Source organism: Ahaetulla prasina, chromosome 1 (assembly GCF_028640845.1).
Source record: "Ahaetulla prasina isolate Xishuangbanna chromosome 1, ASM2864084v1, whole genome shotgun sequence".
Lineage (NCBI taxonomy): Eukaryota > Metazoa > Chordata > Lepidosauria > Squamata > Colubridae > Ahaetulla > Ahaetulla prasina.
The window spans coordinates 140109839-140123900 of record NC_080539.1 but is presented as its reverse complement, the minus strand read 5'-3'; the positions used below and the strand labels follow the sequence as shown (position 1 = coordinate 140123900).

General features: G+C 35.6%; 1 protein-coding gene across 1 annotated transcript in view; it reads right to left on the bottom strand.

The window, feature by feature from the left end:
- KHDRBS2 (KH RNA binding domain containing, signal transduction associated 2) overlaps positions 1-14062 on the bottom strand; it is a 460211-nt gene that overhangs the window by 158700 nt on the left and 287449 nt on the right. Inside the window, exon 5 of the mRNA XM_058176635.1 lies at positions 6341-6468. Coding sequence (XP_058032618.1) covers positions 6341-6468 — 128 coding nt within the window. The remainder of the gene's footprint in view (positions 1-6340; positions 6469-14062) is intronic.

The window sequence follows — 14062 nt, the reverse complement described above, 5'->3', positions numbered from 1 at the left end:
GGAAAACTGAAATTGATCAGATTAGTATTCCAGAGTTCAAAAGAGCTTGAAGGAGTCCAAGCCTGAAGAAAATCCTGAAGAAAAATTAGTTCAGGAAAGTTAAGATATTTTGGAAAGTGAGAAAAGTGAAGGAAAAGATGTGGCAGTGGATTCCTTAAAATTAACATGGCTGTTGAAGCCATCATTCCTTTCTTTTGGTTTAGGCAGAAGCCTGGAAAGAAAAGATATGCTTTAATAAAGAGCAGAAAGGTACTGTGCTCACAGTCACCAGAAATCCAAATCACTCTTTCAAATCAGTCCAGCATTTGCAAAGTGTTACTATTATTATTTGAAACATCCTAAGGGTTTTGTGACTATGTCATCTCACACACCTGTGCTTGAACATGGCACTGAACTTCTGAGGCTGCTCTGGTTCCTCTACCTCCAAAGATAAGCTTAGCGAAGACATTCTAGCAAGCCTTCAGCACATGGATTGTGGACAACTCCTAAAAGATATTGGTTTGCTTATAGTTAAAATATTAGAAAGATAGCTGGTAAGTTTCATCCTACTATATCATTGGTCTGCTCTATCTCCTGCTATGGCTGTGTGTATTTTATTTTATTTTAATATAAATTTTATTGAATTTTTAACAATTAAATTAATTTTCATTCAACTCTTGTGCATGACTGTGACCATTTACATATCATCCCATTAGTGTTCTCCTATACTCTATATAACTTTACTAAATTATATAACTAATTCTAATTTGAATTTCTAATTCTTACAAATTTTACTATCTGTTATTTCCCCTTTTTTCCTATTTTCAGCCCAATTATACCATTTCTCCGATATTGCATAAAAATCCAAATCCATCTGTCCTTTCAGTTCAAATGTCATTTTGTCCATCTCGGCGCAATCCAATATTTTTCTAATTATTAACTCTTCAGAGGGTATATTTGAGCTTCTCCAATATTGAACAAATGCAAAACTTGCCGCCGTTGTCATATGTAAAATAATATGTTATTGATTTTCATGTCAAACTATTTACTAAATCTGCACTACTATTAATCTTCTCATTGTTCCCATCACCAATCTCTTTCCACTTATGACTGTATGACTGTAACTTTGTTGCTGGCAATCCTTATGATTTATACTGATATACTGACCATCATTTGTGTTGTAAATGTTGTACCTTGATGAACGTATCTTTTCTTTTATGTACACTGAGAGCATATGCACCAAGACAAATTCCTTGTGCGTCCAATCACACTTGGCCAATAAAAAATTCTATTCTATTTCTATTCTATATTCTGTTTTCGTCATTACTAGAAGAAATAGCTCTGGTGTGTATTCTGTCTGGAATTCTGTTACTTCCTATATCCAACTACATTTTCATCCAGTATTTTTTTGTTTTGGAGCATGACCACCATGTATGAAAGAAGGTACCTTGCTTTTGTCCACATTTTCAACAATTGGGGTTTAAATTTGGATATAATTTTGCCAATCTAGAAAGTGCCAAATACCAACGGTAAAACATTTTATATTGATTTTCTTTGTATTTTGCCGATCCGGTTAGTTTATAATTTTTGTTCCAAATTGTTTCCCAATTCTCTAATTCAATATTATGCCCAATATTTCTAGCCCAGGCTATCATAGCTTCTTTTACTATATCTCCTGCTCTGTCAAATTCTAATAAATAATTATAAACTTTGGTTATTAATTTTTCATCCGGACCAGTCAATATTTTGTCTAATTGTTTTGGTAGAATTTCAATATGTATTCATCTTGATCTTTTATATATCTTGATTTTAATTGTAAGACCACCAATCTATATTTATTCCCTGTTCTTCCAATTCTTGCCTATTTTTTAGATTCCCCTGGTTATCTAGAATTTTACTGTATTTTGCCATTTTACTAAGATTCAGAGTGTTCGGATGGATCATTGCTTCCATCGTGTGTATATTTTAAATGACCTGGGTATTGCCCTTGTTTGGTGGTTTGAATTATTTAACTGATACTGTATATTGCATTTTTAATTCTATATGGGTTATTGTACATTTATATTTTTAGTTGGAAGTTACAGTGGGGGTCTTGGGATCAAAAGGTGGAGTGAAATTATCCCACACATAATTGAATATTTTTTTTAGGGGAAGAATGTACTGCAGAAACATCAATGCAGAATTAATAGCTCATGACAAAGATGTAACAGGAAAAGAAAACCCAAGAACATATAAGATTCCTAAAATCACGAAAAGCTGTTATATTCATTTGTTTTGCACACTTAAATGGCAGAAGCTGAGGTTACTCTCATTAATTAGTCATGAATCTTGACCAGGCACTTTTGCTGTCACATCACAGGAGGTAAAATATTGGGAGGGTAGAGAACAACCAGGTAAGCGGTCCTGACCTTCTAAGGGGAAACCTAAGGCTTAACGTAATAACTTATAAGTAAATTCCCTTTGTAAGCAGAAACATTTTCAACAGTTTTGTCAGTGTGTTAACAATTGAAACGCCACCTATACCATGTAGAAAAATGGTCATTTTTAGATATTTGATGTCCTTTAGATTGTTCACTTACAGATTTCCATCACTGTTTGATAAAGGACAATCCAATATTACTTTGATTCTTCCAAGTATTAGCCAGACAATTGTTCAATGTCATCTCCATTTTGTGATTTTACAGAAAAAATAAACAGATAGAAAATGAAAAGTGTAACAAATATTGCTACAGTTGAGGTTCCTTTCTTGGAGATGTATCCACTTAGGTTTTGAGAATGGCATTAACCATGAACCCAGACCATGGGAGTTGGGATAGCTGTTGTTATCTAGAAAGTCCCATTCGCTTTCAGAAGCATTGCACCACAAATGTCCAATTATGAGATCCTGTGGTTGAAGTTGGGTTGTATGGAGAAGTGGTTTGATCGCTGTTGTACCATTGCTGTATCAATATCTCTGCCTGACTTCAATGCAATTTACAGATGAAGCTTCTAACAATTCTAAGAGACTTAAATTTCCTCTATTACCTCACCCCATTCCTAAGAAGTCTGTAAGAGCACAAGAGTGCCTACCGTTCCTGTCCTATTGTTTCCTTTTCTTATATCCAATTAATTAAGTTATTACATACTCACACTTATATATATGCTTATATATTGTATAGTTATTTCATGCTTACGCTTATATATACTGTGTGACAAAATAAATAAATAAAAATAAATAAATAAAGTCTGGAGTCGCTCATGAGTTCATAGCTACCAGAGCAACCATGGACATAGCCCAAGTTATTGAGAGTCAAACACCTATAAACAGTCATATTTTGGATCTGATTTGTATATCAGGGCACTTGCGATGTAATCTGAAGGTAGAGGATATTGTGATTAGATTTATCTGAAATGCCAGCTGAAGTATTCCCTGGACTCGGAGTTCCTTCTCAGACACATTCTGTGGTCACCTTGTAGGAGGATTATTGCAATGCATTGTACAAAGATCACTTTGAAACTACAGTTGATCCAAAATGTGTCCACATTCTTTTTGGAAGTGTTGGAATAAATCAATCCCTTAAATAGGTCTTGAAGATCTGTTTTTTCCCCAGGTTCTGTCTTATGTCTGTTCTCTTGAATTAGATTATTTCTAATATGTCTATGCTTTGGCTATGGCCATCTTCTTTTCAAACTGATATAGACTACATTATAGGCTTTTGTTTTTAAAGTGTATATCACAAATAAATTGTGAGATTGGTGGCCTTATAAATTCAAATTATATGTTACATAAATAAGGTGTAAGTTGTGTGCAGCCAAGACTTATTTGAAATAAACACTTTTTCATTTCAAGATGTTCAAAAGAAATAATTTTCTTTTACTCAAATTTTGATCAAAAGCCTGGAGACTAAAACTTACGAAGAACAGCTGTAGGATTTGAATTTGGCTAGACTAAAGAAAAGAAGAATTAGGGGTGACATGATAGCAATATTCCAGTTCTTGAGGGGCTGCCACAAAGATGGGGAGGTCTATTCTATTCTATTCTATTCTATTCTATTCTATTCTATTCTATTCTATTCTATTCTATTCTATTCTATTCTATTCTGTATATTTGATGAATATGCAGTCTGTTTTAATAATGTTGTGTATTAGGATTCTATAGAGTCTGAAAATAATTCAGAAGAAATCCTTTAGACCTCAGGCAAGAGTATCCCATCTTTGCTATCTAGTATAAATTCGCCATTTTTAAAGGTTTTTGGTGCAACAGCTCTAAGAACTGCATTGACTGTTGCCTTAAAATAGTATCTTTTTAAAAATATATGTATATTAAAATATACAGTTTAAAATAAAATGTCAAAGCAGCCTGAAAAAAGTCAGAACAGCTGTTGCATTCATGTGAGATCTGAACTTTTTCTTCTGAATTAGCATGCTCAGCCCTTCCCTATATTATTAAACATTATTCAAATCAGAAAGGTTTTATAATAATCAGGATTTGACACATAAAGCTAAAGCAGGCACCATTTTTAATCACATGCGAAGCAAAATCTGATTTCTGGAAAGAATTCATTCAGCAGGAATTCAATTGAAACCACAGTAGGTTTTAAGATGCGATTCCAAGGATCTGAATTGTTAACAAGGACTTGCTAAGAATATGATTTCAGAGGGAGAAGAGGTAGTTAAGAATGGGAATATGGTTCACTTTGGAACTTTTAGAGAAGGAAAGAAGAAATGAAATGCAGCTAACTCTACAAGTCATAAGGTGAAATAAACCACCTTATAAAATAGAGTCTTGATTTTATTAGAAATATTAAATTGCATGTAATTGGAGTCATAAAGGGCAGAATCAAGTTGTATGAAGACATAATAATGTTTCTGTACAATGAAATTATGATCACACTCTGATCTTGGTTGTGAACATTCTTGATATCCATGTTTTGGGAAGATGTTATTGAAATTAGTGTCTCCTTGTATCATTGCATACCCCAGAGAGAGAATGAATATTAGTTATCCTAAGGCACCAAGGATGATAAGTATAGCATCAATCCGCTATAAGAGAAGGTGGATGTGCAAATGTAATTAAGATATCTACATATGCTGATGGAAAAGGGAAATTACTACATTGAAAGAAAAACCAAGGTTATTTTTAATCAGCATCTTGAAATGTTAATGAAAAAAGAGAAATAAATCCATATGGGATATTGGATAAAACCAAAGGCTTAGTTTAGACTTCAGTTCTGTGAATCCTATGAGGTTTATATTTGGGCGCTTTTGCATGTACCAAGTTAAAATCCACCTACAGTCAATTAAATTCTTTTGTGGTATATAGAGAGACTGCCAAACATAAATTAAGAATAAACTTAATCTTGTAGTAGATTTTAAAAAGTTAATTGTACTGGATCTATTCTAGGCATTTTTTTAAATTATTCTTTTGAATAAGTCATCATGCATAAGTTATCCCAAAACCTGTTTTACACAGAAGCAAAAGGTATGCCCAAAATATAAGCATTTAAAAAAATTGTTCTTGCAGATTTTCAGAGAAATAAGACTCTACTATAAAGACATGCAGTGGCCCAGTGGCTAAGATGCTGAGCTTGTCAATCAGAAGGTCATCAGTTCAGCGGTTCGAATCCCTAGCACCATGTAACAGAATGAGCTCCCGTTACTTGTCCCAGCTTCTGCCAACCTAGCATTTCAAAAGCACATAAAAAATCCAAGTATAAAAATAGAGACCACTTTGGTGGGAAGGTAACAGCGCTCCATGCACCTTCGCCGTTTAGTCATGCTGGCTACATGCCCACGGAGACGTCTTCGGACAGCGCTGGCTCTTTGGCTTTGAAACTGAAATGAGCACTGTCTCTAGAGCCAGAAACGACTAGCACATATGTGCGGGGGAACCTTTACCTTATAAAGACAGACATCTTCCAGAAATATCAGTAGGTGACTTCAATCACCTCCAACCAGCAAGGCTAAGCCCATTGGAGGATGATGAGAATTGTAATTCCTAAAACAACTGAAGGAAACTAAATTGGTGAAGATGACGGTAGAGACCATATGGCTCCAGTAGAAGTGGCTATGTTTATTTGAATATGAAAATACTGGGATTTATGCTAGGATGAATGTTCATCGGTTTGGAACAAAACCATAAACTTTCTTTAGCCTCTTTGCTTTACAAGATATATTTTCAGTTCCTCTGGTGTAAATGTAATTACAACTAAGTGGAAGGCTTTGTTAGAATAAAATGTATTAACAAAACACCCTCTTATTTTTCTCAGCTGTATCTGTGAACTGTGGCATGTATCTGTTTATTAACTAAGTCATTTGTAACCGAGGTTATAGCTATTATAAAGTATTTATACTGAGTATAAAGAAAGACGAAGCAACTGACCTTGAAGGAGCTGCAGGAGGAACCCGAATTCCTCTTCCTCGAATACTTCGCCCACGAGGTGAGTCCTCTGAACCATTTAAATACGACAATTCTCTCAATTGCTCTTGACGGATTTCATCATTATAGTCCTGGGAAATAGGAAGCAATAGAACATCTGTCATCTTTACTACTGAAGTTCCATTCCTCCTCCCAGATTAGTTAATTTTAAGTTTAAGATGATTTTCAGAAAACTTAAATGACTTCATTGCTTGGTACAGTGCTTAAAAAAAAGCAAATAATGTTTAACCCACGGGTCACCAACCTTTCAGATCTCAGGGACCACTAAATTCATAATTTTAAATCCTGCAGACCACTAATATGAATTTTTTAAGAAGATAAATAGCATTTAGTGCAATATAAAAAATGCAAATAATTTTTCTGCGGACCACCAAAATTTTCTCATGGACCACCAGTGGTCCACGGACCACCAGTTGGTGACCACTGGTTTAACCCATATTATGCAGGTAAGCAAACTGCAAATATGGTTTATTGCCACCAAACTAGGCAATGTATATAGTTAAAAATATAATCATTTTCTTGTTGGTCATAGACCTACGCAGGAGTAGACTTGACAGAATTAGCCCTAAATTAGTTAGATTTTAGAGTTTTTCAAGAGTCAAGATTCTATTTGAAATAAAGTAAGCAGTGCATAAAGGGGATAGGTTGTTTCCATCTCCTTAATGGCAACTTCCCTTTGGGTCATGTGACCAGGAAGGGGAGGGGCTTAAGAATGGAAGAATTGGCAGTATTTTGAGCCACTGTCTAATTGCCTCACTGGGATTTATTTATTTATTTATTTATTTTATTCAATTTCTATACCGCCCTTCTCCCGAAGGACTCAGGGCGGTGTACAGCCAAGTAAAAAATCACAATATCAATATAAAAGAAATTAAAACAAGCATATTATAAAATGGCCAAATTTAAAACGAATTAAAATATTAAAATATAAATAACCCAATAAAACGTAGTGTAGTGAGGATGTAGTGAGGATTAAAAAATATATATTCCACAATCCTTGGCCAGATGCAGCCCACTTGTGAATTTATTCTTTTCTTTGATGGTTTTTTTCGCCACACCAAACTGAGTGCCTTCGGTTCTGTTTGCAGAGAGCTATCCTACTAATGAAAAGACAGAATTCCAAATTCTCTTAAAAATTATTTTTCAAATTCCACTCTGTTAGAAAGAATGAAAAGAATCATTCCTGCTCCATAATAGGAAAACAACCTGCCTACCTCTGGTTCATTGTTTAGCTGAATGGAATGAAAAAAGCAGAAACACATCACCGCTTTGCAATGCAAACTTCACCCTTTATGTATTTCCATGTGAAGTCAATACAAGTATGAAAGATAGAACTTGCATGGTGACATCATGATGCATATGTTGTCAGTTTTCTGCCATTGTGTCTAGTTATACTTAGGGTACCAAGTGTGTTGGCAGGTGTAACTGTTATCTAGTTTAAATCCTTTACAGGGGAAAAAAAAACCGTCCTAATTTAGTTGCCCTGGTTGGGCAAAGTACATTTGCAAAGGGAAAGAAGTCTTCTGGAAAGAAGTCAGAAGAATTACATTGACCAGCTCTTTGATGGAGGTGAAGCTTTGATCCATGTGACCACTGGACTTTTCCAGAGGGGTGAGATAGGAGCCCTTCTTAGGTGGCAGGATAGAGTTTATTTATTTATTTTATTTATTTGTCAAGTACATATTAGATAATATATATAAGCAAAAGCATGAATTGAATACATAAAATGGATAAAAATAAAAGGGAACATTAGGACAGGGACGGTAGGCATGCTGGTGCGCTTATGCATGCCCCTTAAAGACCTCTTAGGAATGGGGTGAGATCAACAGTAGCCAGTCTCAAATTAAAGTTTTGGGGGTTTTGGGATGAAACCAGAGTCTGGTAGTGCATTCCAGGCATTGACCACTCTGTTGCTGAAGTCATATTTTCTGCAATTGAATTTGGTGCGGTATACCTTAAGTTTGTATCTATTGTATGCTCGTGTATTGTTGTAGTTGAAGCTGAAGTAGTCATTGATAGGAAGGATATTGTAGCAGATGATTTTATGAGCTATGTTTAGGTCATACCAAAGGTGGCGTAGTTCTAAATTTCCTATGTCCAAAATTTCAAGTCTGGTGGCATAAGGTATTTTGTTGCAAGCGGAGGAGTGGAGGACTCTTCTTGTGAAATATTTCTAGACATGTTCAGTTGTATTACTGTCCGATATGCAGTGTGTATAGTTGTACCTAGGTTGTGACTTGCTGGCAATACTTGATGTTAGAGAGCATCAGTACAATGCAATTCCATAGAGATAACCAGACTAAAGAGAATGAATCTGGCATGGTGCAAGCGGTGCTTGTAGCCTTGCCAAAACGCCCACCCCATCTATTTGTTATTGTAAAACTGATTTACAATTATTTGCATGCCACCTACTTGACTGACTGTGGACAGCATACAAAGCCAATTAAAAGTACAGTGCTCATAAAATCCAGTCTTTAACATCCTTACTTTTAAAGGAAAGCCAGCAAGTTGACCAGTGATTGCACGATTAGCCTGAAATTCATCTGTGCCTTATTCAGAGACTTAAATGTGCCTGAATCATGGAGAATTTAGAGCTGTTTTGTTATAATCTGCACCATATAAATCTTACAACTTTGATTCATCTCCTATTACGATGAAGTTCTCACAGATTCCATGCATCTTCGAGGTTTTAAAATTGTTAATTGTAAATCATTAGAAATCTAAGTGACATGCAATCAGCCTATCAAATAAATATTAGTGCACATGTCTTCACAATTGTGAAGCAGAATCTTGACTTTTCTTCTGATAAAATAATTCAGTTTGGTGTCCATCAAGAAAGGGTGTAGCAGTTTTGCAATATACAAGCATTCCTCTCTTGATTCTAAAGGCTTATTGGAAAGATTAATGCATTTCTTGGCTTCATCTAGCAGCTGAAACAATACACTTATTTATATTGGCCTTCCGTGCTGAAAATAATAAAAACATGTTAAATGACATGTCTTATTTCTGTCCAAATGATACAAACAATTATGTACAAAGCAAAAGGTAGTTTTCAAAGCAGCACTTTTTTGATTGCAGCTTTGAAAATCAAAATAATCATTCATTTGCTGCTGCTGAGGTTTACTAGGAGAAATTAGCACATTCTGTAGTAAACCTAGTTAAATAAATAGAGGAAAAATATGTATCATTCTGATTGCCATTCAAAATAATTATAAAAAAGACAGGTGTACTAAAGGATGAGCTCCAAGATAATTCGACTAAAAAGATACCCCAATCAGTTTCTTTTAGTCAATACCATTTGCATTTTCAGATGGATTTCTTCTTTTGGGCTCTAACTTCCCATTGTTATTGTTTCTCAGAATTAGAAGGAATCTCATTCTTTGGATTTATTTTCTCTGATGATGCCCCAGTAATGATGGCAATGATGTTCCTAATTCAATGTATTTTAAGTTTAGCTTTTACAATTATAACTTGTGTTTGTTGTTTGTTTGATTATCATTATTATGTTTATGTTGTATTTTGCTCAGAGTCATACCATCTGAGTTGCATGGCCTTATATCTTTTAAAATAAATAAATATCAGAATTTTAATTGCATAGTACTGTTAGGTGCATCCTAAGAACCAAGCTGCACAAAAATGTCTTCATGTGCTACTTTCCCATTGCCATTACAATGTGAAATAATCTCAGTTTTTCCACCTTGTGATATAAAGCATCTAATAGTATCCCATTTCTGGAACTGTGAAGCAATCAATTTGTAGGTTTATCTTATTTCAGAAAGACAATTCATTGATAAATGGATATATAGTCTGTTTCTGGCTATGAAACTTTCTCAACAGTGGAGAAAAAAATATAAAGGTATAGGGAACATCCAGGCCCATATATTTATTTTATTTTTTTATTTTATTTGTCACAACAGTATATATCAGGGGTGTCCAAACTTGGTCCCTTTAAGACCTTTGGACTTCAACTCCCAGAGTTCCTCAGCCAGCTTTGCTGGCTGAGGGACTCGGGGAGTTGAAGTCCACAAGTCTTAAAGGGACCAAGTTTGGACACCCCTGGTATATATAAGCATAAGCATGAAATAACTATACAAATTGGATACAATCAAAGGGAACATTAGGATAGGAACGGTAGGCACGTTGGTGCTCTTATGCACACCCCTTTCAGACCTCTTAGGAATGGGGTGAGGTCAATAGTAGATAGTTTTTGGTTAACGCTTTGGGGATTTTGGGAAGAGACCACAGAGTCAGATAGTGCATTCCAGGAATTAATAATTCCGTTATTAAGGTTGCCCTTGACTTATGATCACAAATGGGGCTAAAATTTCTGTTGCTAAATGAGTTACATCTGATTTTACAACTTGTTTTGCCATGGGTATTAAGCAAAGCATTCCAGTTGTTAAGTGAAACATGCAACTGTTAAGTGAGCCTAGTACCCCACATTGACTTTGCTTGTTGGAAGACAGCTGGGAAGGTCTCCAAAGGCAATCCCAGGATACCAGGATTCTGCAACCATTATAAATATCTGCTGGTTGCCAAGCCTCTGAAATTCGATCACCTCACCGTGTGGATGCAATTACGGTTATAAGTATGAGGACTGGTTGTAAGTAACTTTTCTTAGTGCTGTTGTAATTTTAAATGGTCACTAAAGGGCCGTAATAGCTCAGGCTGTAAGGAGCCTGTTATTAGAACACAGCAGCCTTCAATTACTGCAGGTTCAAGCCCGGCCCAAGGTTGACTCAGCCTTCCATCCTTTATAAGGTAGGTAAAATGAGGACCCAGATTGTTGGGGGGGCAATAAGTTGACTTTGTAAATATACAAATAGAATGAGACTATTGCCTTATACACTGTAAGCCGCCCTGAGTCTTCGGAGAAGGGCGGGATATAAATGTAAATAAAAAAAATAATGACTGGTTGTAAGTCAATGACATGTAGTACTTTGGAGACCTAGAACCAATCCCTAGTTTTGATCAAAATCTGAGTTTCAAACACTAGTTCTTGGGGATACAAGGAAATAAAATCTCTCTGTCTCTGAGGTAGAAAGCCAAAAGCAGAGAAATACATTTATCTTTTCATGGAAAAGATCCTGAAAATAATGCAGTCTATTCAGGGGAGCAATAGGCTTGGCTCATGTTATCTAAGTGCATGAATCATGTCTGTCTGCATATATTTAGTACAACTCTTGTGATGCCCCAGCACTAAGTGGTCTGACTTTTGCCTTCCCTCATGAATGCCTTCTTAGAACATTTTAACCTGATTATCCCTTTCTGCTTTCTTGCTGAAGGTTGGTTACTAGTAAGAGCCTCTGTTCTGATGAACTTTGACTGCTTTTTGAATGTTAGCTTTTGCCTCATAAGTCGCCTTGCTATTGTTTTTTAACACTGAATCGGTATCTCATTATTTCATGAGCCAAGGCGATCTATCAATTTGTTGAATATAAGAACCTACCATTTAGCTATTTAGGGACACAGAATAGGTCAGAAAAAAATATCACATCTGATGAAAAGAGGTCCATTATGGAAATGGCTGTCAAGACTCGTTTCTCCTATACATTTTGGCAAATTAGTCATGAAGTGCAATGTCTCATTGCTTCAAAAAAAAAAAAAAAGATTTTGAAAAAGACTAGCTTTTCATGAGAAAACTTGATACAGTATCATCGCTTCCTAAAATCCAGAAGATGATGCTTCTGTCCATTTTCATCTACCAAAGCAAATCGGACTCACAAGTTTCAGAGAATTTTGAGCCATGGCTGAATTTCTGTTCAATTATCATATAGAACCCGGCAGCTGAGTCCATTTTTATTCCCCAAATCTTCAAAACACTTGGGAGATGGTTAAGGATTGTCTTCCCTTTTGCTGACTGAAATGAGGAGAACAAGAACTCAGGACAACTCTCTCCCCCAAGCTGCTTCAAGTTGTACAGTGATTTAAAAATACCCTTGTTCTAATCTTATCAATTGGCATCTTAGTAGAGCCTGCTCATCCCATGCTGAAGAAAAATAGGAAGCTGACAAATGTGATTTTCTGTTTTATTCCTGCTCAGTTTGCCTAGGCTCCTGAGTGGTGTTCCAAACCTAGGAAGCTTTCTCATACAGGCTCAGGCACACTTTTGTTCTACATCTTTATGAAAGCCCAGACTATAAAAGTCCCATGAGAATAATACATGCGAGATTCCGATAGAATTGAACTTCTCAGAAGAAAAAATGAAGAGAGAATTACATCAACACAGTGAAATATTTGGCCAGCTCTTTGGTTTGGTCTATTATTTGTTACACATAATTATATATATACAGACACATAGTCAGAGGGCATGCCTATAAGAAGCAAAGATAGCTGCTTATTTATTTATACAATATTAGCATCAAAGGCAGGAGTTACAGCACCCAGGTTTTTAATGCCTCTTAAGTGGTCCATATAAGGCTGATTTCAATATTATTCAACTAAAACTCTTCTCTTGTCCATGCTAGTGAGAGCTGCTGGGAATTGTAATTCAATAGTATCTTAAGGATGAAAGATTCTCTTTTTTGTTCCTGGGAAGTAATATCAGCTCATTGCTACATGTGGCCAGGAAGAAGACAGGGATATATAAGTATGAAATCAGTTGACATGTAGACAGCCACTTTGGTTCCGTGTGAAGGCACCAGGCTAGAAAGCAAGAGATCAAATCCCACCTTAGCTATAAAAGCCAGCTGGGTGACCTTGGGCCAGTCACTCTCTCTCAGCCTGATTCCCCTCACAGGATTGTTGTTGTGGGGACAATAGAAAGGAGAAGGACTATTGTGTGTGCTTGCTGCCTTATTTGTAAAAAGTAATAAAGGCAGGGTAAAAATAAATAAATACACGTAAGACACTAAACAACATTTTGAAAATTTTAGCTAAGGAAGAACAAGAATGAAAAAGGTCAAATAACAAATTGGAAACAAGGATGACTTTTTATTTGACAGGAATGAGAGATATAATTGAGTATTTTTGGAATATAATGTAATTCAAAACTTCACTCAGAAATTATGAAGCAAACTCAACACTGACATTCTGATGTAATCCAAGGCAACATTTTTTTATTAAAAACACTGAACTAATGCGTTCCTTTTTAAATTGTTATATTAAGACCTTAACTGGGAAAATGAAGGAAAAAAACAAGGTGATTAAATAACACCGCTAATTTTAAAATAACCATCCTATTAAAAGATAAACCCCCCACTCTCCTTTAGATCTATTAAAGCAATTAACTTATACCCAGTAGGCCTGGATGCAGTTTTGGCATGCATAACTTTGGTAGTAAACAAAACTTTTCTAATTAAAATCTTATTACTGTGTAGCAAGTTTCCTAAATGCCCAATAATCTCTAATTGACAATTATGTACAGTCACATCATATGATTTGAAAAATTACTTTTCAAGCTATTTATGACCAGGATAAAACGTACACACACACACATACGCAGGGAGGTTTAGATAGATATCTGAGAGGTAACATTTCCAATTGTTTTATAAATCCTACCTAATTTCTTCATCATTAGATACCATCTGTATCAGTGAGGGCTAACCTTTTTCTCATCATGTGCCAATAGCATGCGTGCTGGCACCCATAATGCAACGCGGTCCCTCCTGTACACGTGTGCATGACCACTCCACACTCTCCCCCATGCATGCAAAACCCCCCCAT